The 20,622-nt window shown below is 45.2% G+C and overlaps 1 protein-coding gene across 7 annotated transcripts in view; it reads left to right on the top strand.

Annotated features, from left to right (window-relative positions):
• The window catches only part of Kiaa1549l (KIAA1549 like), a 251,554-nt gene that overhangs the window by 161,835 nt on the left and 69,097 nt on the right, over positions 1-20,622 (top strand). For all 7 annotated transcript variants that reach the window (XM_047517021.1, XM_047517020.1, XM_047517018.1 and 4 more), the window contains 5 exons: positions 530-692; positions 2,111-2,170; positions 7,103-7,254; positions 12,257-12,428; positions 20,225-20,388. In XM_047517021.1, coding sequence (XP_047372977.1) covers positions 530-692; positions 2,111-2,170; positions 7,103-7,254; positions 12,257-12,428; positions 20,225-20,388 — 711 coding nt within the window. The remainder of the gene's footprint in view (positions 1-529; positions 693-2,110; positions 2,171-7,102; positions 7,255-12,256; positions 12,429-20,224; positions 20,389-20,622) is intronic.

Genomic DNA, 20,622 nt, shown 5'->3' with positions numbered 1-20,622 from the left:
GGCAAGCACTCTACCAACTGAGCTATCTCCCTAGCCCCCAGTTGTGTCCTCCTTAAATTTAACATTCTTACTGTCTGCTTTCTATTTCCAAAATCATAAATGTCAGTTTCTCATAAATGAGACAAATTAGCCCCCAGAAAACATACTACATTGGTTAAAGAGCCTGAAGTCAGACTTCCTGGGTTTGAATCTTGACTTTGTCACTTTTGAGCTGTGTGACCTTGGGCAAATCCCTTGACCATTCTGGGCCTCGGTTTCCTCATCTGTAAGGGAGGGTCCTGACCCAACAGACCACCCAGGGTTGTGGCAAGGATGAAGTGAGCCCATGTTCCCTCAGCACAGTGCCTGGCGTGTGGCCAGCCATCAACATTGATGACGGTTGTTATTCTTGTCTCTCCCTTGATGTTTTCCCACTGCCCTTTCTGTTCCTACCCTGACCTTCTGCTTAAACTTGCCCTCATGGCCTCCTTGAAACAGACCCTCATCTTATCTGCACGTCTCCCTCCCCTTTCCTCCTGTGTCACTTCAGATTGTGAGCACGTCCAACGCCTCCCAGGCTGTCACCTTGGTGTACGTCGTGGGCAATCAGAGCACATTCCTCAATGGCACGGTGGCCAGCAGCCTCCTGAGCCAGCTCTCAGCCGAGCTGGTGGGCTTCTACCTCACCTACCCGCCACTCACCATTGCCGAACGTGAGTACATCCAGGCCACCTCCAGGGCCCTGTTGCTTCCCTGGGGCCTTTCTCCGTTTCACAAGCCTCTCTTGTGCTAGGCCACGTGCTACCCTATTGTCAAAAAAGAACCACCAAAACACACAATAAATGGAGGTTGAATTGATGCAAAGTATGTTGCACAAGTCTCTTGTCTCATTGAATTCTCACAACCATCCCATAAGGTTGGTGCAAAATCAGAAGAAGAAACTGAAGTTCTAAGAGATTATAAGATAGCTGCTCTCCCACAGCAAGTGAGAGCTGTGAACCCTGGCAGTTTGCCTTCTGAGTTCACAGTACTGCCTGCAAGGGCAGCTGTCCTTGGGCAAACTAGGTTTCTAGGCTTTTCTCCCACCTCTGCTATTTACAAATGTTCCCGGACCTTCAGGCCCTGTCCTGGCTGTAGATATCATAATGCAGCCTATTTGTAGTCAATGCTGTGACTTCACCTAATGAAGTCCCCATAGTCGGTGGCCTCACCTTCCTCTAATTCTTCAGTTATATAATCCTCATTACCATGCAGCAGACATTCAACGACAATGCAGCTGACATTTTGTACCCCAAATACTTATTCGGTAGCCAAAGGAAACAAAGGTTGTATTCCTTAATTTAAATCATTCTTAATGTTTCACAGGGTCATGGGCAAGTTTTTTTGTAAACACATACTAACAAAATTGTTTCATAAGTTCCTTCTACTATTGTTTCTGATACTATAAATAAGTGAGATAATGTGTAGGTGATGTGCTTAGTACATAGTAGCCACTGAGAATAGTTTTGAATATGCACATATAGTTTGGAATATATATTTGGCAAGCTTCCAGGTAGGAGGAAAGATGCCTTTTATGGAAAAGAGGATGAAAAGGTGACATCTGTCACAAGGAAGCCTGTACAGAGTTTGCTTTCTCTCACCCTCTTGATATTCTCATAAAACCACAGCTAAGTTTTATTGAGCACTAACTATATACCAGACACTCTACAGACTCCTTTCTATGTGTTAACTCGGATAGTCATGATACTGGTGAAGTAGCATGAGAACTTTTGTTAAAAGCATTTGGCTACTCAAGGTAAGCCCTTGGCATTGGGGGAAAAAAAAGAATCCATTCAAGGTATAACAGTTGCTAATGACTTTGATGGTGGCTGGATGGTTTTTGAAGAGCTAGCTAGCTCCAGCTAATGCAGGTGGCAGGTGTGGCTCTTGATGAGGACTTTCCGTTTAAGAAGGTTTGGATGGAAAAACCTCAAAGAGCACAAACCCACAAACCCTAAACACTTTTTCTAGGAAAGTTCACCTTTTACTAAGACTCAGTTTTCTAGACCGCAATTCAGTTGTCTATGTTTCCCTTAACCATTTATATATAAAACCTATAAAAGTAATTCAATGTGTTTCTTGTTTGTTTTAGCACTGGAATATCCCAACCTTGATATATCAGAAACAACTAGAGACTATTGGGTAATTACAGGTAATTTCTTGTTCTGTTATTTCCCTCTCTTCATGCTGTCGGGTGGGTTCGTTTAAAACTCTATGCCATTCAGTGAAAGGATTGGCACATTTTTTTTGTTCTGTCTTATATGTCAAGGAGTTATTTCTACAGGGCCAGAAGTGCATGCAAGCAAGCCAAGGAGAGCCCTCACTGATGGTGGTTATTAAACATTTTAAAATTGTACCTTGAAAACACCCCTTCCCCTCAGTGCCTCCTCTTTGCAAAAACTGGACCTATCAGAAGCTATACTTGTGGATGTCAAGGGCATGTCCTTGTGAATGGCTATGTTTATAGATGGTAGGCCCTTCGGCACTGCCTCGTAAAACCCAAATGAAAGTCAGGAGGCCCGGGCACTCCTGCCGGGCTGGAGTCCTGCCCCGAACCAGACCTGGCATGCCCCGACAGTGGGGGCTGGTGGAGTACCAGGGTGTTTGGGTGGTGTGTCCTTTTTTTTTTACCTTGTCATTTTGCAGCCGAACTTCATGAAATAGCAAAAATGTTCCATTTATGTTTTTCAAAAGCCCAGACAGTGTCTCTGAAAATGAGGAAATAAGAAATGAGAGCAAAGGGAGAGCAGATGTTAGTAGGAGGTAAAGTGACCAGCCCAGTCATGGAGGGGAGAAGCAGGGAGAGAATAAGGGTTTGCAGAGACACCACTGCAAAGCACCACAGACGGGGGCTTAGACAGCAGGTGTTTGCCATCTCACTCTTCTGCAGGCTCCAAGTCTGAGATCAAGGTCGGCAGGAATGGTTTCTTCTGAGGCCTCTCTCCCTGCCGGTGGATGACTGTCATCTCCCCGGGTCTTCACATGATTTTCCCTCTGCCTGTGTCCCAATTTCCTCTTCTTATAAGGACACCAGACATGTTGGATTAGGGCCCACCCTCATGACCTCATTTTAACTTCATTACCTCTTTAAAGACTTTATCTCCAAATACAGTTGCATTCTGAGGTACCTGGGGTTGGGACTTCAACATGTAAATTTAGGGAACCCAGTTCAGCCCATTTCTAGGAGGGAGGAATCTCCTACAAGGCTTGGAGGCTGGGGGAGGAGGCTGGTCTCAAACTCCCCCTGCACACCATTGTCCCATACAAGCTGCAGTTAGGCTGTGCCTAAAATACCAGCTAAGGGGCACCCGCCCCTGCTGGATGCAGCCTGCTCAAGACCTCTTAGAAGCAGAAAATTCTCCTCCCCCCACACTCAGAGCCTTCGAGACACAGATTATTTTACCTGCTAAGAGAGAAGGCAACTAAAGAAACCTGTTTTAAAAGGAAATTTGAAACCAATCCATCAGGTTTTATGCCCAGGAGAGAGAGGGCTAACCCAGAGACACATTTTTGGAACCAGGAGGTTATGTAACATTTACAAAATCGGGTTTCCTCCTCAAGGAATGGTGCCTTTTCATCTGCAGCTCTTTTCCCCTCCTGTGAATTTGAAGGTTTGCATTTAGTGATAAAGCAGCCACTCTTGAACCCAGGCTGTCCTTGATGGCTACCTGCATCACCCTTTTCTCCATCTGAGTGACATGACATTAAGAGAAAGCCCCCTACCCTCCATCCTGCTTTTTCTCCTGGGTCTTTCCCCCTGCCCACTCACTATGCAACCCTTGTTCCTTTTTGCTGTTTTTTCCATTTTGTAGGAACAGAGTGGCCACCAACACTGTGTTTGGGGCTGGTTGAATCAGTTGGTTCGGGCTTAGGCGGGACTGGAGCCTGGTTTCAGGCTGGCCCTTCTGCCTTCTCTTCCACCCAGGACCACTTTCTGAACCCCTGGGTAGCCACCTCCAACCTGCCCATGACCAACAGAAGGGGTAGGAGGCAGGGAACTGAGAGATGAGGGAACTTTTTCAACCTTTCCTCCTGGTCGTCACAGGCGCTGTGTCTTCTGCTGATGCTAACAGCTGCAACTCTCCTCTCTGTACCTTATATTTTAAAACCCTGACATGTTTTCCAGCTAAACTTAGTTGAATGTATTTTTGCACACTGTACACTTCTCTCCTAGAGGGTGAACCCCTCCTTAATTGGAAAATCTTTGGCGTAAGTTGATCCCAGAAGTTCCCTTCCCGAGAACCTAGGGGCTACCCTGCCTTCAGGGACCCTGAAGTTGGGTTTGTATATATGAGGCAAGTTAGAAAAATCCAGCTCGATAGTGCTGCCTAGCAGAGGTAAGAGGCCATCTCAGGCTGATTCATCTCTTCCCTTCACTCACCAGAGGCAAAGTGCCCCAGACCCAGGATGGATCTCTTCCATTTCTGGTTCTGCTCTGGGCTACCCTAGTGTGTCCTTGAGCAAGTCACTCAGGCCCTCTCTGCTTCACACTCTCACCTTAGGATGAGGGAGAGGTCTCAGCTGAAAATGAAGAATCTTTTTTCAACCACAAATAAAACCATTCAACTTGAGTATAGGAGGCTGAACCAGGTCTGGTTGTGTGAATCCTAAAGACTGGTGTGATTGCAAATAAAGGAGTAAGAGAACGGTGATGCAAAATCATGGAATCTTCTGGATAGAGCTCCTTTGAATATAGCCAGGGACCTGTGTGCTTCCCCCAGACTGAGTCTGAGGTGGGTTGCCAGGGTCCTGGTAGATGTGCTGAGGGGTCTGAGCTTCTGTGTCTTGGTGAGGAATGTGCACTGCCCACCTGGTAGACAGACAAGCCCAGAGGACCCAGGTCTGCCATACTCCTGAGGGGAAGAGAGAGGAGCCACATCTTGGGGCATAGTTCGTCTTCTGACCCTATTTCTTCCTGTAGTAAATAAGTGTCCAGCAAAGAAAGGTCCCACTGTGACAAAGGTAATAGCTACTGTGTATTCACATCCAGGCAAGTGCCTTATAGCTCTGTGCTAGATGAATTATCTGTTCTTCACAGAGACACAATCATAAGTAAACGGTGTTCAGGTGAGGAGCTAAGGCCCAGAGAAACCAAGTGACTTACCCAGGAACACTCAGGAAGGGGGAGCCAGGGCTCAAACTCAAGCCCCTGCCTGCAACCCCAGCTCTCCCCAGTGGACCCATTCTCTCTGCAGGGGAGCTGGAATACATTATGTGGGAATTGTCCTGGTGTTGATTCCTGAACCTCTGTGGGTGACTCCCACAGCCTCCTGCACTTCCTGGAGGCATTATCAATTTTTTTTATTGTAAAACACTCGTAACATAAAATGTACTATTTTAACCTCTTTAAGGGTATAATTCAGTGGCATAAGAAATATTCAGTGTTGTACAAATATCACAGTCTCCATTTCCAGGACTTTGTCATCACCTGGGGGCTTTTGACTATTGCCTTTATTTAATGTCAGCCTTTGAATCTTGGCTGAAAGTCCCATAAAATAATCCACAAGGGTGTCCCTGTCCTGTCCTGGGTCCCCTCTCTTCCTCTTGTCCACTGGTCAAGAGAGGCCAACTTAGGAGTCATACTCCGGCAGTTTGGTCTGTAATTTTACTAGATGATCTATCTTTGAACCAACAAGTTCCCATCCCCCAGGTAGGAAGTCCTCGAGGAATTCCGAGAGTCCTCTTGGGGACCTGAATCACACAGGGCTGCAGTTTCATCTGTGCAGGAATTCAGCTGACAGATGAGCTGGAGTCTCTCACAAGGGCTCTAGAAAGGGAGCTGCCGTGCACCCTCCAGGGGGATTATTTGGCACTTACGGCTTCAAAGAAATAATTCTGGAGACCCAGCTGTGGGTTTATTTCTCTCCTGATCTCTTGCAGCGTCTTGCCCTACGTCTTGTTATTGTGTGTCTTGCTGTGGTTGGCTGCTTGGTCTGGCCCCAGGTAGGATGTGATCCTTAGGGTTGCCCCTGGCAGCACCCTTCTGTCCTGGGTGCCATAATGACCACACCCTCCTCACTACTTCCGTACTTGGTGAATGGGTGGTGTTAACCATCCTTGGCTGCACTGTGGTAGAATGAACTCTGTTAAATGAGGCTCTTATATTACATTCCCAGTCCTTGTAAGTTTTGGTCTTTTTAAGAAAGTGCTCATATTTTTAGCACTTAAAATTTTTGGTGTGACTGTTTGAAGGCCGTATTTGTGCATTCGGGGTGAAATGTGCTTTCAAAGGGACATGGAGCAAAGACTAGTCTTGGGCGTAGTGGCCTCAGCAGTCCTAGATTGACCTCAGTGCTCATTAACCTCCCCTCCATGACCTGGGAATGCCATCGTCAATGCCTACATGTTCCATTTTTACAGGAAAGACTTGGACTCAGAGATGGCCAGTGGCTTGCCAAGTGCCACACAACTGGCAAAAGCCAGAATGGAAAGAGAGAGAGTTTATTCTTTCCATTAAGCTGTCTTACTCTTCAGTGAGAGAGGACCTGAGAGACCCTAGGCAGCTTTAGGGGTGGTCACCAAAAAGACTCCATGGGAGAGAGAGAGATGAGGACACTGAACAGGTGGTTTGCCCAGATGTAAGGGGCTGAGTTGCAGGATGGAGCTGAGATTCCTCAGTAAGGCTGTTGAGAAAAAAAACCATCAAGGTAACCCTGTGCCAGCGCTTCTGAGTAGGAACCAGCCTGCAACCCAAGTCACTGACCTGCAGATCTGATGCGTTCCCATTTGGACGCTTAACAACATGTATCATCTTAAATGAAGTCTAGGTTTGATAGAGCCGTGTTAGAGATGTCGCAGCTCATGGACGAAAGAAGCCAGGCCAGGAGTCATGCAGGCTTCAGTTTGAACCCCAGCTCTGCCAGATACTGGCTATGTGGACTTAGACAAATCAGTTAAACTTTTCAACATCCATAAGAGGTGGATAATGATTCCTAACTCTTGGGATGCGGTGAGAGCGAAGCGAGGTGAGGATGAGGTAGGGCACAGTGAGCCTCGTGGCTGTCTAGGGCAGATGGTGGTTGTGATTACTGAGTCAGTGGGCAGTCTGTCCTCTGAGCATCCCCTCTGCCTTCTGCACCCGCAGTGCTGCAGGGCGTGGACAATTCGCTGGTGGGCCTGTACAACCAGAGTTTTGCGCGGGTCATGGAGCAACGCCTGGCCCAGCTCTTCATGATGTCCCAGCAACAAGGTCGACGGTTTAAACGGGCTACCACTCTGGGAAGTTACACTGTGCAGGTAGGTGCGTGTGATATCGCTGGGGTTTCCTAATAATTCTGAGGGAATGTGCTTCCTGGGACTAGATAAATATATGTGTACAGAGGACATCCACACTGTCAACTGCTGAGCCAGCTACTCAACACTGCTCTGAGGTTTGGGGGGGTTGAGGTTCATTAATATCTTCCTACATTGTCAAATAACTAAGTTATTAGGGAAAGGATCTCAGAACAAATGCTGTATACATGTAGATATTTATGAAATGAAGTTTCATGGTCCATATTAATCAATTATAGAACCCACCAAACTTACAGTGAAGACGTGACCACAAAGTGATTTAGGCAAGAGCAGGAGCAGGCTCTGTTGTCCCTCTTGCTGTACCCTCTTGGCATCAGTAAGCATGCCAGCTGGAACTTCAACAACCAGTCATTGATCTTTACAGCAGGGATGCACTTGGGATGCTGGATGCCATGATGACTGGAAGTGCCTGGGAATTAGCCAGTGGAGGGAGTACAACTACCCCAGCTCCCTTGCCTCTTAGCTAGGGGAATTTTGACATGTATCTTTAAAATCATTTCCGGAGTTCTCCCATGGAAGTAAGCTCTAGTCACCCACTGTAGTAATGGACTCTTTCCCCTGCCTGTGTGTCATATCTTCACCCTCCTGTCAGTTCCTTGCATCTCTCAGATGAACTAAAAGCAGTCAGCCCTTCTCCAGGGTCCACTCAAGGGAACAGCCTTGCCCAACAGTGATGATTCCAGGCCTCCCTAGACACCCAGTTCCTACAGGAGTGGAGTGTCTCTAGCATATTCTAACCAATCCACATATCTTAGATATTACTAACTTCGCCATTGAGAACCCATTTCTAACATTTGTTATGCTAATTAAGAAACTCTGCTGAGCATGATACCAAATTACAGAGGTGCCTCTAAGTGTGGGCCTCCTAATTAGAATCTAGCAGACTGCCCCTGGCATGTGACCTTCTGATTGATAATTGGCTGCATCTAGCCCACATGCCTAGTGTCGCACTGTGAGGAAAGTCTTAAAGGAATTGCAGACACTGTCACAGTCTGCTGGCAGATCACATCCCCATGCAATCAGGAAAGGTAAGCAGCCCATCTTCTCTCCCTGCATGAGTCAGCATCATGCCCTGACACCACTCCAGGTCCCCTTATTCACCGTTGTGAATCTGGCCCCTTGCCTTATGGTTGCTGCTTTGGTTCTGAAAATCTTTGTGGTCTGTGATGACCTCATCACAAGGTAAAGGGATAGCTAATTTCACATGCTGGGTTTGTGAGTTCCCCTCTGTGTTCCATGTAAGCCCTATAATCCACACTTCTCCAAATGACTGAAAGGAAGTCGGATGTCTGTGCAGTGGGATTTGTATCAGCCAAAGGGGGAGAAAAGGACCACACAGCAGTCCTGGTGTTGTTTGTAAGTCTAAGAAACCTAACATTCTGCATATCTAAAAGGGCCCCAGAGGTGTTTGCTCTCACTTTTTCTGAGTGCCCATTGCCCTTGGTCCTACAGCTGCCTATGAAGTCAGCGTGAGGCAGGTGGGGCTTGTTTCTGCAGATCCAGCTATCCAGAGGCTGTGGATTGCCCTCTGACATCACCCTGGGAGAAATCTTGGGTAGAAGAATTTGCTATTAACTTGAAATTGAGTGATGTTGGTAGATATCTGAATGATCCTTCACCTCTACCTGGCTGCACTAACTCCCCCACCTGCCCAGGTCTCCCTGCCAACATTTACTCTACAATCATCCACTCAGAGACCTTTCTTCTGCACACAGAGAATTTTAAAAGATGAACTTCCTCCATGAATGTGAAGATTTAGATATCTAGAATTTAAAGGTATTTCTCTAGTTCATACATTGGGAAATTGGGTCCTAAGAAGAAACCATATAACCTGTAAACACTTTTAAATGTTTGATTCAAAGTCATGCAGGACTTAACTACCATGTAGATGCCATTCTTACCTACCAAAGATTAGTAAAATGTCCTATCCAGTGTGGGTGAGGACCCAGTGACACGAGCACTTCTACACAGTAACTGGTACGAGCTTCCTGGGGAAGTGCGTCACAGACTTCTAGATGGTCTTTAACTGACTCAGAAATGCATCTCGAGAAGATAGAGCTGAACACAAAGACAAAAAAGTGAGGACCATGTTTTCTAGTGAGTATCCAGCAAATGGTTCGATGAGGTACCTGAAGGCAGAGGGGCTTGTTGGCCATGCTGGTTTGGGCAAGACTGCAAGATTGCATCTTATAACTCTTTCTTAGAGATTCCCAAGGTATATTTGCATTCCCAAACTCTAAAAAAAAAAAAAAAAAGGGAATCTCCTTAATTTTGTTCAGCATACTGATTTCCAAATTTAAAGTGTCAGTAAAACCCTTGTTTTTCCTATTTGTTACACCATTTTATTATGAACATCTTCAGACTCACAGCAAAAGTTGAAAAAATTTTACAGTGAACACTCCTATACTCATTATAGAGGTTCTACAATTAACCTTATACTACGTTTCCATTTCATATTTGATAACATATATCATTTTCATTTACTTTACCACATACCTTCTACAACACACACATATCCATAAATCCAAATCACAGATTGATTTTCAAGTTCTTGGATTTCATATATATGGAATTGTATAGTGTATTACTCTTTTATTTATTTATTTATTTTAGTACAGGGGATTGAACACAGAAGTGCTTAACCACTGAGCCATATCCCCAGCCCTTTGTAAAAAAAAAATTTTTTTTTAATTTAGAGAAAGAGTATCCCTGAGTTGCTTAGGGCCTTGCTATGCTGCTGAGGCTGACTTTGAACTCAAAATCCTCTTACCTCAGCCTCCCAAGCCACTGGGATTACAAGCATGCGTCACTGTGCCCCGCTGTATATTACTCTTGTATAAATTTTTTTTTTACTATTATATAGTGTTTTTGAGATTCACCCATGTTGTTGCATTATTTTAGTAATAATTTTTATTGCTGAATAATATTCTCTTGTGTGAATAATACCATCTGCTTATCTATCCTTTTGTTGATGGATACCTGGTCTTTTTCTACTTCGTAGCTGCTAAATGAGGCTACTGCCAATGTCCTTCTACACATGCTGTTGTGGTCACATACTTTCATTTCATTTGGGGTAATAGGAGTGGAATTCCTGGTTCACAAGGTTTAGTATACATTAGCTCTATAAGAAACTGCCAGACCTTTTTCCAAAGCAGTGGTACCATTTTACATTCCTGCCAACCAGGCATGACGTTCCAGTTGCTTCATATACTCATCAACACTTGGTATTGTCAGTCCTTATTTTAGCCATCCTGATGGCTAAAAGAGAGTAGTGTTTCATAATTTTAATTTTAATTTCCCCATTGAGCATTTTTATGTGGTTATTGGGTATTTAGATATCTTCCTTTGAGAAGTGTCAGATCAGGTCTTTTGTCCATTTTTATTGGATTGTATTAATGTCTATTTTTTAATTGTTATATAAGGCATATATTCAAAAGAATATAAAAAATATCAGAGTTTAAAGTATACTAATGAAAAGAAGTCATTACCCAATGGGTGAGATCATTACCCTTCCTTACTCCAGAAGGGTTTTATGTGTCTTTGATTATACTGTCTTCCCAATGGAGTCAAGCATGATTTTGAATTCCACATTAAGTCATTCCTGTATATCTTACGTAGATTTTACCATCCACGTGTGTACCCTTAAATAGTGTATCACGTGGTTTGCTTGTCTTGAATTTTCTGTGATTTGTCTCTGTCACTCAATATCAGGCTTCTACATTCATCTACATTGATGCCAACAGTCATAGTTCATTCATTATCACTGATCTATAGTATTTCGTTACGTTGCTATACCATAACTCATTTATCCAGGCTACTAGGGACTTGAATTTTCAGGGTGTTCACTATTATGGCTAAAGCTACTCTGAGCATTTTGTAATATCGTTTAATACTTTATAAAATTCAAGATATATAGTATATACTTTGGAAAACACTATGCTTCAGTTTAATATTTATCAGTTGTTAGTTATAAGAGAAAAAAATTAACCTAAATGTTCACTAATAAATGGTTAGTTAAGTTTACTAGGCATGCATATAGTAGAACATTATATAGGTATTAAAATTCATGTTTCTGTACTTATGATTATCCATTGCTAATTACATGAATGCAAAAGTAGCAACTATCTAAATGCATAACTAAATGTTTGATAATAAAGGATTTGTTAAATAAGTTTATGGGTCAGGCATTTGGGATGCCATGCAGAAATAAACATTTAAGTTTTTGAAATATTTCATGTTACATAATGATGGAAGTAAAAACTAGTGAGACATGATATCACATAGGGAGTATGATAAATAATTTTGTAAAACAATATAGAAAAGTTCTGTGTGGAAATAAAGACTAGAAGCAAATACTCTGAAATGATCATAGTAATTAGTTGGTAGTGGAGGGACTATAGATAATTTTTATTACACTTGTTGATGCTTTTGCCATATTTTCAAAATTTCCTGTACTAAGTATGCATACCTTTTATAGTAAAGAAAAGCAAAAAATATTATTTTAGAAAAGGAATTTAGAGTTTTCAAGCATTGCTTTTACCAAAGATCATTTGGATTGCAGATGTATAGGCTATTTTTCCCCCTTTGTGGCAATTACAGATATTTGAAATTAAAAATATTGTTTGAGAATAACCTTGCATGCCCTGAATTAACATGGAGGCCTACTTTCAAATGAGGCCAGAGCTCTGGGGGGGCTGGGAAACATCACTACTGCACGTTTTGTCTCCAGCTTCAAACTGTTCTTTCCAGATGTTCACATCTTCCTTCTCCTCCCAGTCTCCCGCTCCTGCCTTAGCAGGCTTCCTGAGGCACTGGGTATAGGGAGGTAACAAAGGTTGCTGTCTAACATGTGCAGTGTGGGGCCACTCAGCCTGCTGACCGCCTGGGAGCCTGCGGGATCCCTGCGAGATGCCCTGTCAACACATGGCCTCTCTTTTTCTGAAAGATGGTAAAGATGCAGCGTGTGCCAGGACCAAAGGACCCAGCAGAGCTGACTTACTACACCCTGTACAACGGGAAGCCACTGCTGGGGACCGCAGCTGCCAAGATCCTGAGCACCATTGACTCCCAAAGGATGGCCTTGACTCTGCATCACGTTGTCCTTCTGCAAGCTGACCGTAAGGAGACTGTCCTCTCATTCAGTGTTTTTAATGCCTTTCAGTGTTTCCTGTGAGTCAAAGTGATTCTCAAAACTCATTTTAATGGTGTCAGAGCTAAATATTTTTCTGTTCTGGAAGGTTCTTGTGTGCGTGCATATGGTGTGTGTGTGTGTGTGTGTGTGTGTGTGTGTGTCAGAAGAGGGTGCTAGGGATCCATCCCAGGGCCTTGCACATGCTAGTGCTGCCACTGAGCCACACCCCCATCCCTGTTCTGAAAGGTTCTTAAATTAATCAGCTATATTTACCATGTTGTTTGAAGCAATAGGTTTTGGGTAAGGGATATGTTTTGTAATATCCAAATGATGGTAATGTTATCACTCTGCCCCCAAGTGCTACTTACTCTTCCTCCTCAATATAATATAGTGAACAGCCATGAAAAATCACTACCACTGAGATTACATATGTGTGCCGGAGGAATTAAAGATTATTTAATAAACCTTTATAGAGTCCTGCATGAACTGAGCTTAGTACTGGAGGACATACAGAAATGGGCAAGACCTGGTTCCTACCTTTAAGGAGCTGGGGAGTTAATGCAGGTGCAGAGATGTCTAATGCAGGACAGGGCCCGGACAAGGCAGCGTGACGGGGGGTCAACAGAGGGAGAGTCGACTTTGAAGGGGCATCTGAAATTAAGCAACAGAAAAAAGAATGAAACAATATCCACCTCTTTGAGCACCCTCCCTGTGGCAGCGACCCTGCTAGTTACCTAGATTTTCTTGCCTTCTACGGTCATTGGGGCAGTGGTTATTCAACTGCAAAGGAGAGGCAACTGAGACTCAGAAAAGCAAAATACCCTGCTCAGCATCACAGAACCAGGACTTAGGTAGCCGAAATAGGGATCTGGATCTGTCTGACTTCAACCCTGTGTTAGCACTCTAAGAGCTCAGCAGAGGGAGAGGAGGGGCTATGTATTCCAAAAGGAAAATAACAGGAGCAAAGAATACAGAGGAGCTGTACTTGAAACACAAGGAATTCAGATGGCCTGGGCTAAAGAAACTGGTGGAAGAATTGATGTATTGATTGGAAAACTCAGGCCTTGAATGGCAGAGGAAGGAGATGGTACATGATATCTTGGGCTGTGTGGAGTTATTGAAGATTTCTAGGCAGGGGAGTAATATCCTTGGAACGAACCTTTACTTAGGAAGGTTAATTGGTCAGCAGTGTCCAGGACGGGAGAACAGAAGGCGGCAGCAGGTGGCAGGACCAGTGAGGAGGTTCTCTGGTGTCTCAGGCACTGGGGACTCAAACCAGTGCTGTAAAGAAACGGGGCGGTAGGAAGGTGAGAGATTGCATGTGGCAGAAACCTTAGTGCTTGGCAACACCGAGCATGGAAGGACATGGAAGGTCATCTCCCATGGTTTCCTAGTTGATATCCATGCTCCTCAAGAACCAGGCATCTGGCTTATCATTTTCCTATCCTCCTCATCTTCATCCTTCATCAGGAATGACTTTAGCTTCCAGGGAGATGGTGCTGCCCAGGGTTGTCATGCCTGGCCAGAATATCCTCAGGGCACACCTTTTCCTAGGAATAAGGATGGCTGCATTGCAGTCTGATCTTTGAAATGACATTTTAAACCAAGATTCTCTTCCTTTGCATTTGTCCACCTTCATCCTTGGGGGCTCCATCTTCATCTCTGGTCAACTACTTGCTTCCTCTATTTAGCTGCATACCCTAGGTGGCTTCCCAGGCTCTGCTCACAGCTCTTTCTCTCTCTAGGTGGAGAATAATCCATAGAGAACAGGTGCAAAAACATCTCAGGTGCCAGGAGAGAGGTGAAGGTGCTAGAAGTGGATGAATTTAGGAGGTGGTGGGGGCAGAGCTGGTGGGGCAGGGTAGTGGATTCTCTGTGTGGCAGCAGGAGGAGGTGGGGATCCGAAGACTTCAGGGTGACTCCTAGGTGTTGTGAGACTGGCAAGATACAGAAGGTGTGGGACAAAGAGGCTTAGCAGGACCAGAGCGTGAATGGGAGAGATGGACTGAGAATTTAATTTTAGACATGTTAGGTTTGAAATGTCTGCTAGACATCCACATGGAGCTCAGGAGAGGTAAACATGGGAGTCATCAACATACAGGTGACATTTGGAGCTAAGGGAGTAGGTGAGGATAACCAAAAGAGTCTAGCTAGAGAGAAAAGGATGGAACTCTATCCTGGGGAGTCTACATGTGGAACAAGAGCCAGCAGAGTGGCCAGGAGACTGGGAGGACACCCAGGAAAGAGGGGTTCAGAATGCAAGTCAGGAAAATGAATCTCACAGAAATGGGAGTCCATTTTTATCCTTGAGGGGCAAGGCACAATGAAGAGCTTTGGTGATTTTGGCAGAAGTGGTGTCCAGGATGAGGCTGACCCAGGAGGACTGTAATGGGAAAGTAGTGACCACAAAGGGGAATGAATGGGGCAGTTGTTGGAGGGGCACCTGGGAAATGCTGGCATGAGTTTGGATATTTGTGGGGGTGCTGTCATAGGGAGGTTTAACAAAGCAGAAGAGAGAGAAGAGGATTGAACCAGCAAGTCCTTGAGTGGACGAGGGGCTGGGATCTAGCACACAGGCAGAGGGTTCCACAGGGGCAGCTTGTCCTTTTGTAACAAGAGGGAAAGCAGAGTACAAGGGTATATTTGGTGGTGGACGCCCGGGACACATTCTCTGATCCTTTCTGCTCTTGGGGCATACTGAATGGAGGTGGTGGCCGAGGTGGAGGCCGAGGTGGAGGCTGTGTGGGGCACTCGAGCAGGGTGGCAGAGCAAGCTGACCACACAATGCTCTAGGTTTCCAGGGCACCCCTCCTGTCCTCCCTGCCATGTCCAGATCACTTTTCTCTTCTTTCAAAATCCCAGACCTTTCGAAGCTCCCCTTCCTCACTATGGTCATCCCTAGACCCCCACCCAGGGGCCCATCATTCACTGGACGTTTCCCACCTGCCCATTGTCTCTTCCTTCCATCACTTCTGTCCCAGTTCATCTGCTTCTTTAGTCTGTGGGTTCTGAGACCTCCTCAGCCTGTTCTGGGCCTCTGGTCATGGAAGAGATGGAGGGCAAGATGGAGGTGAATATGTGTCCAGGAAGAGGCTGAGGCTTAGGGGCTCTGCTGATGACAGTCGATGGGGACAGTGGAAGGAGCTAAGGGCAGGGGTCAGAGAGGGAGGACATACCGGTTTACATGCATGGAGCCTTTTGGAAGTGACTCTGGGTGGCAAAGGATGACACAGCGACTTGACAGGGCTCAGAGAGTCAGGATTCAGACCTAGGCCTGCCCAGCTCCAGTCTGCGTCCCTTTTACTGCTGCTCCTCTGTCCCCTTCAGTCCTCTCAGCAACCTTCTCCAATAACTCGTGAGTCCACCTCCTTTTCCCCATTTCCTCATTCTTTCTTGCCCAGCCTGTGGCAGCAGCTTCCTGAACGACAACCTGTTACTCTCCCATACCTTCCACTCCACCATTATAGTCATGGTAAGACATGGATTCTGATCTCATATTACTCCATTCACAAAACAGTGGCTTTCCATCCTTCACAGAATGGAACCCAAACTCTTTCGGAAGGGTCTCCACAGCAGGTACTCAATAGCTCAAGTCTCTTTCCAACCCACTCTCAGGCTCCTCGTCCAGCTGTATGTCTCCCTTCTCCATATCTAATGCTTCAGCCATGTGGGAATATCTCTCGTCACATTCCCTGCCCCATGAAGCCTCCCCGACCCTCTCCCTCAGTCCCAGGGGCTGCCACTGCCCTTATCACTCAAGGAAGTTGTTTTCTACCTGATCCCTCTTGAGCTCTTTAAAAGCAGTTCCATAACATATCCACCTTGGCCTGTCCAGTTGGGTTACTGCCTGGCTTTGTTCTTGGGAAGGTAAAGACACCGACTGTCACTGAACCCTCTGCAGGGTCCTGAGACAGACCCGTGGTTACAAGACTAACAGAGGTGGAGCACAGAGCCTCTGAGGTCAGGCTGTGCTGTGTATAGAGATAGGAATTAGGATTAGAATCCCCCAGAATGTAGGTGCTTAGGGAAGGAATACAGCTAAAGTATGGAAGAGGACAGATTCTGGGAAATGCCTCCATTGCTAGGAGCAGATGAGGCAGCAAATAAGTCCAATAAAGAAGAGGAACAGACATTTTTAAAAATCCTGCCTTCTCATGGTTTTGAAATTGGCCTCCAATGTTAACCTGAGGTCAGGACTTTGAATAGAGTGTTGGATGCTTTATCCCACGGAGGGAGAGGGTGAGCATCCTGTGTTCCAGGGTGTTCTGCATTGCTAGTCCTCGGGTCAAGACTGGAGCCTGTGATGCCTGCTTGAGCCTCCCACCTCTGGGGCTGGGAGGCATTTGACCGCTAAGGAAGCAGCTGATTTCCCAGGACAGGCTGACATCAGCTCCATTTGCAGGATCTGGAGTGAGGGTTTCTTCAAAGTGGTTATGCAGCTGAGGCTCTGGGGACCATTCTCCCCACGAGATGCAGAAGTGGTTTAACTTAGGTTTGAGACATTCTTCTCAAAAATGCCACTTAAAGGACACAAGAGTGGTGCTTCGAGGACTCACTTTCATTCATTCCTTCAATGAATATTTAAGCACCTACTATGTGGCAGGCACGACCCTAGGCACTGGACAGACAGCAGTGAAGGAAACAGACAAAAAAAAAAAAAAAGAAAGAAAATTTCTGCACTGGTGGCTCTGACATTCCTGAGTGGCAGATTAAATGCACAAAACCAGGGAAATGTTAGATGCTAGTGACACAGAAAAAAAGCAGGCAGGGAAGGGATAGGGAATGTGGGGGGTGGATACTGGTTGCAATTTTAAATTGTTGGGGGGTCAAGTACAAGATCAGGGAGGAAGTAACCTTTGAGAGACCACCTGAAGGGATAGAGGGAGGAAGGGAACAGTGCTGAGGATACCTGGGGACCAAGTTCCAAGCAGAAGAGGAGGTTCAAGGTGGGACCCAGAACAGGATGAGATGCCACGGGAGGCCCTGGGCAGGAGAACCACGTGGGCTGAGCACTGGTCCTGGGGCAGAGTCTCACCGGCATCCACCCACCCAGCTGTGGACTCTAATGGCCACAGAAACGAGTTTTGAGTGGATTCCTCCTCCTTCCAACAGTTGTCCATGTGAGACTAGTGCTCAGATTATTTAGACCCTTTGAATTCATTCCTTCTGACAAATACCGTGTGTGTGCGCACGTGTGTGTGCACTGCATGCACATGTTCACGCTTCTGTTCGTGTGTGTTAACTCAGAACCAACTTAAACCATTTGTTTTAGAGAAATGACTTCGCATCAAAGTGTCCAGCCTCCCTGGGCTCAGTTTCCTCACCTGCAAACTGGAATAAGAAGAACACACAGGCAAAGGACTGTCCCTGTGCCTGGCACAGAGTAGGTGCTCAGAACACAGTGTCTCCTTTTCCTTTCTGTCCTCCCCTGAAATTCTTGCAGTTTAAATAACCACTGTTCCTTTTCACCTCGGTGCATGTCTTTGTACTTTTAGATCATGTGCCAATGAATATATTGGGTTTGGATGACTTCAGTTGACCTAACTTTAATACCATTTTGACCGCTAAATGAATTTATTAATGTACACAAGATAAATCTGTTCTCTCCCCCACTGAAATAAAGGTGAAGGGATTTTACATATTGTACCAAGAAAAAAGCCTCCACCAAGACAATAAAACTGAGTAAGATCAGAGCATGCAAATATTTCTTTCTTGCAAATGGAAAAAACATATATGTATATATATTCCATTCCATATACATATATGTGCTTGTTTATTTAGGGTTTATGCTATACATTTTTCTCCATCAGGATAGAATAGCCTAGCCAAAAGAAGCATATTGATATTTTTTACAGAAGCTCTAAGCTTTAAAAAAATGTTAATGGCACAAAACTCACATATAAATACTGAATTGCTAAAAGCAGTAGCAATTAAGTGTGTAATGTCAACAGAAGCACATTATCTAATGAGCTGTTTTCAGAAGTTAATAATGTGATTAATCACTGATTGATAAAAACTGTAGAAGAAGAAGAATTTCATTGGTACTAATAGTATTTGAAGCCCAAGGGCAGCCAGATAACAGGCAGAACTTGGTTAACAAGGAACCCTCTGAAATCTGGAGGTGGTTGAGTTGAGAGAGGAAGGCCGGCAGGCTCCTCAGACAGGCCTTCTCTATGTGGTACTTATGGGGCAGGGGGGCTTTATATTCCAGGGTTTAGGCCCTGAGTTTTATCAGGAGGATAAGGAGGACCAACGTATGCTAACCAGAATGTACAAGAAATAAAAACACAAACTAGAGTTTAAATGCGGATTAGAACTACGCGGAGACGAGACTTCTCCTTCTAACTTGCTGATACACTGTCCAATTAGAAAACCTTGGCTGCCATGGCAGCCATCTTGCCACCAGGATAGACCTGCCATTGGCCGGCTCACCCAGATCTGCCCTGGGACACATCCCCACGGTGGACAAGTCCTAGCCTGCCCTTCAGTTCTTTCTCTGAATTCCTGCAGACCCCACTCCCTTCCATTAACTCTCCCTGCAGACTGTTACTTTCTGTTAAAGTAGCTGCTAAAGTTACTGCTTTCTTTACTGCAGTTCTGAAAATGTATTAGTCCTTTAGATTGGACTGACGTGTTTTCCAAGAATCCCCATCCGTGATCCTGGGGGAGACTCATTCATCTCCTTTTTCTTTCATTTTCCTAACCCAACTTACCAAAAAATTGGAAGAATTATCAGTGCATACCCATGTACTTACCACTTGGAGTCCCCAATTAGCATTTTACTGTATTTTTATCACGGACTGGTTTTTCTATTCCTCCATCCATCCATCTACATATTTGGGGGATGCATTTCAAAGTGAGTTCCAAACACGAGTGGACTTAATCCACTTCAGTATGCATATCGTTGATTAGAGATCACTGTTCATTTATGCCTTGTTTTAAGGAAAAATTTACACACAGTGAGATGTATGCATCTCTTTTTTTAAATTTTTAAATTTGTTCTAATTAGTTATACATGACAGTAGAAGGCATTTATGCATTTTGATAAATCATACATCAATCTTAAAGTGATGAGTTTGGACAAACATGTACAGCTGTGTGACCCAAATTGCTCTCATGTTTCAGAAAACCATCACCCTGTGGCCCTTTCCAGGTTGATTCATTCCAGCTCACCCCCACAAGGACACCTGCTGCTTCGGCACGTTAGTGCTGCTGACAAGCTCTTGGCTTACTGTATTCCTCGCTCTAGTTCCGAGGACAAGCCTGATCCTCTCCATCCGACTAAGTTTCCCAGGCAGCCATTCACGGGAAATTCATCTGCTCGTGTTATATTTTATTCATTGCTCATTCACGGGGTGATTTCACTTCAATATTTAGAGCCATCTCTTGGTGGCTTTTGCCTTCTGACTCCAACCCACACATCTAATCCTCAGGTTTCTTTTTTCTTCTTCCTTTTTGACCCTTGGACATGACCACTGAGGAAAACTGATACTGATCCATGTGCTTTTTTTCTCCTCTTTTTTAATAATAGTAGAAGCAAGACTTTATTGAGCACCTACTAGGGAGCACAAGAAAGCATCAAACTAACCCATTTTACAGATGAGGAAACTGAGACTCAGAAGGTCACACAGCTGCAGCTGCAGAAGCAGAGGCTTCCTGACCTTGGACCCTCTTAACGCCTGCCTCCTCCCATCTCATGACTTGGAGCTGGGAGGATTTATGTCTGGGCTCCCTCCTCCCAGTGCTCCTGGTCACCTGCTTCCCGCTGGCTCTCTCCCACAGCTGTGGTGAAGAACCCACCTAACAACCTGTGGATCATTGCGGCCGTGCTGGCGCCCATCGCGGTGGTCACGGTCATCATCTTCATCATCACGGCTGTGCTCTGCAGGAAGAACAAGAACGACTTCAAGCCGGACACTATGATAAACCTGCCTCAGAGAGCAAAGGTATGTGGAGGCAGCGGGGAAAGGGCAGGAGCCCGGGCCACAGAGGCTCGCCTGCCTTTCCCTCTTGGCTTTTGTGGCCACTGCAAGTGTCTTAAGAACCATTGTTATAGTCCTTATTTTAAAAAAAAAAATTAAGTTTTTTTTGGTACTGGGGATTGAACCCAGGGGCACTTTACCACTGAGCTACATCCCCAGCCCTTTCTTACTTTTTATGTTGAGATAGAGTCTCACTAA

The sequence above is a fragment of the Sciurus carolinensis genome, chromosome 11, assembly GCF_902686445.1.
Source record: "Sciurus carolinensis chromosome 11, mSciCar1.2, whole genome shotgun sequence".
Lineage (NCBI taxonomy): Eukaryota > Metazoa > Chordata > Mammalia > Rodentia > Sciuridae > Sciurus > Sciurus carolinensis.
Note: the sequence above shows the minus strand (reverse complement) of the source record. Positions and strands in the feature narration are given on the sequence as shown.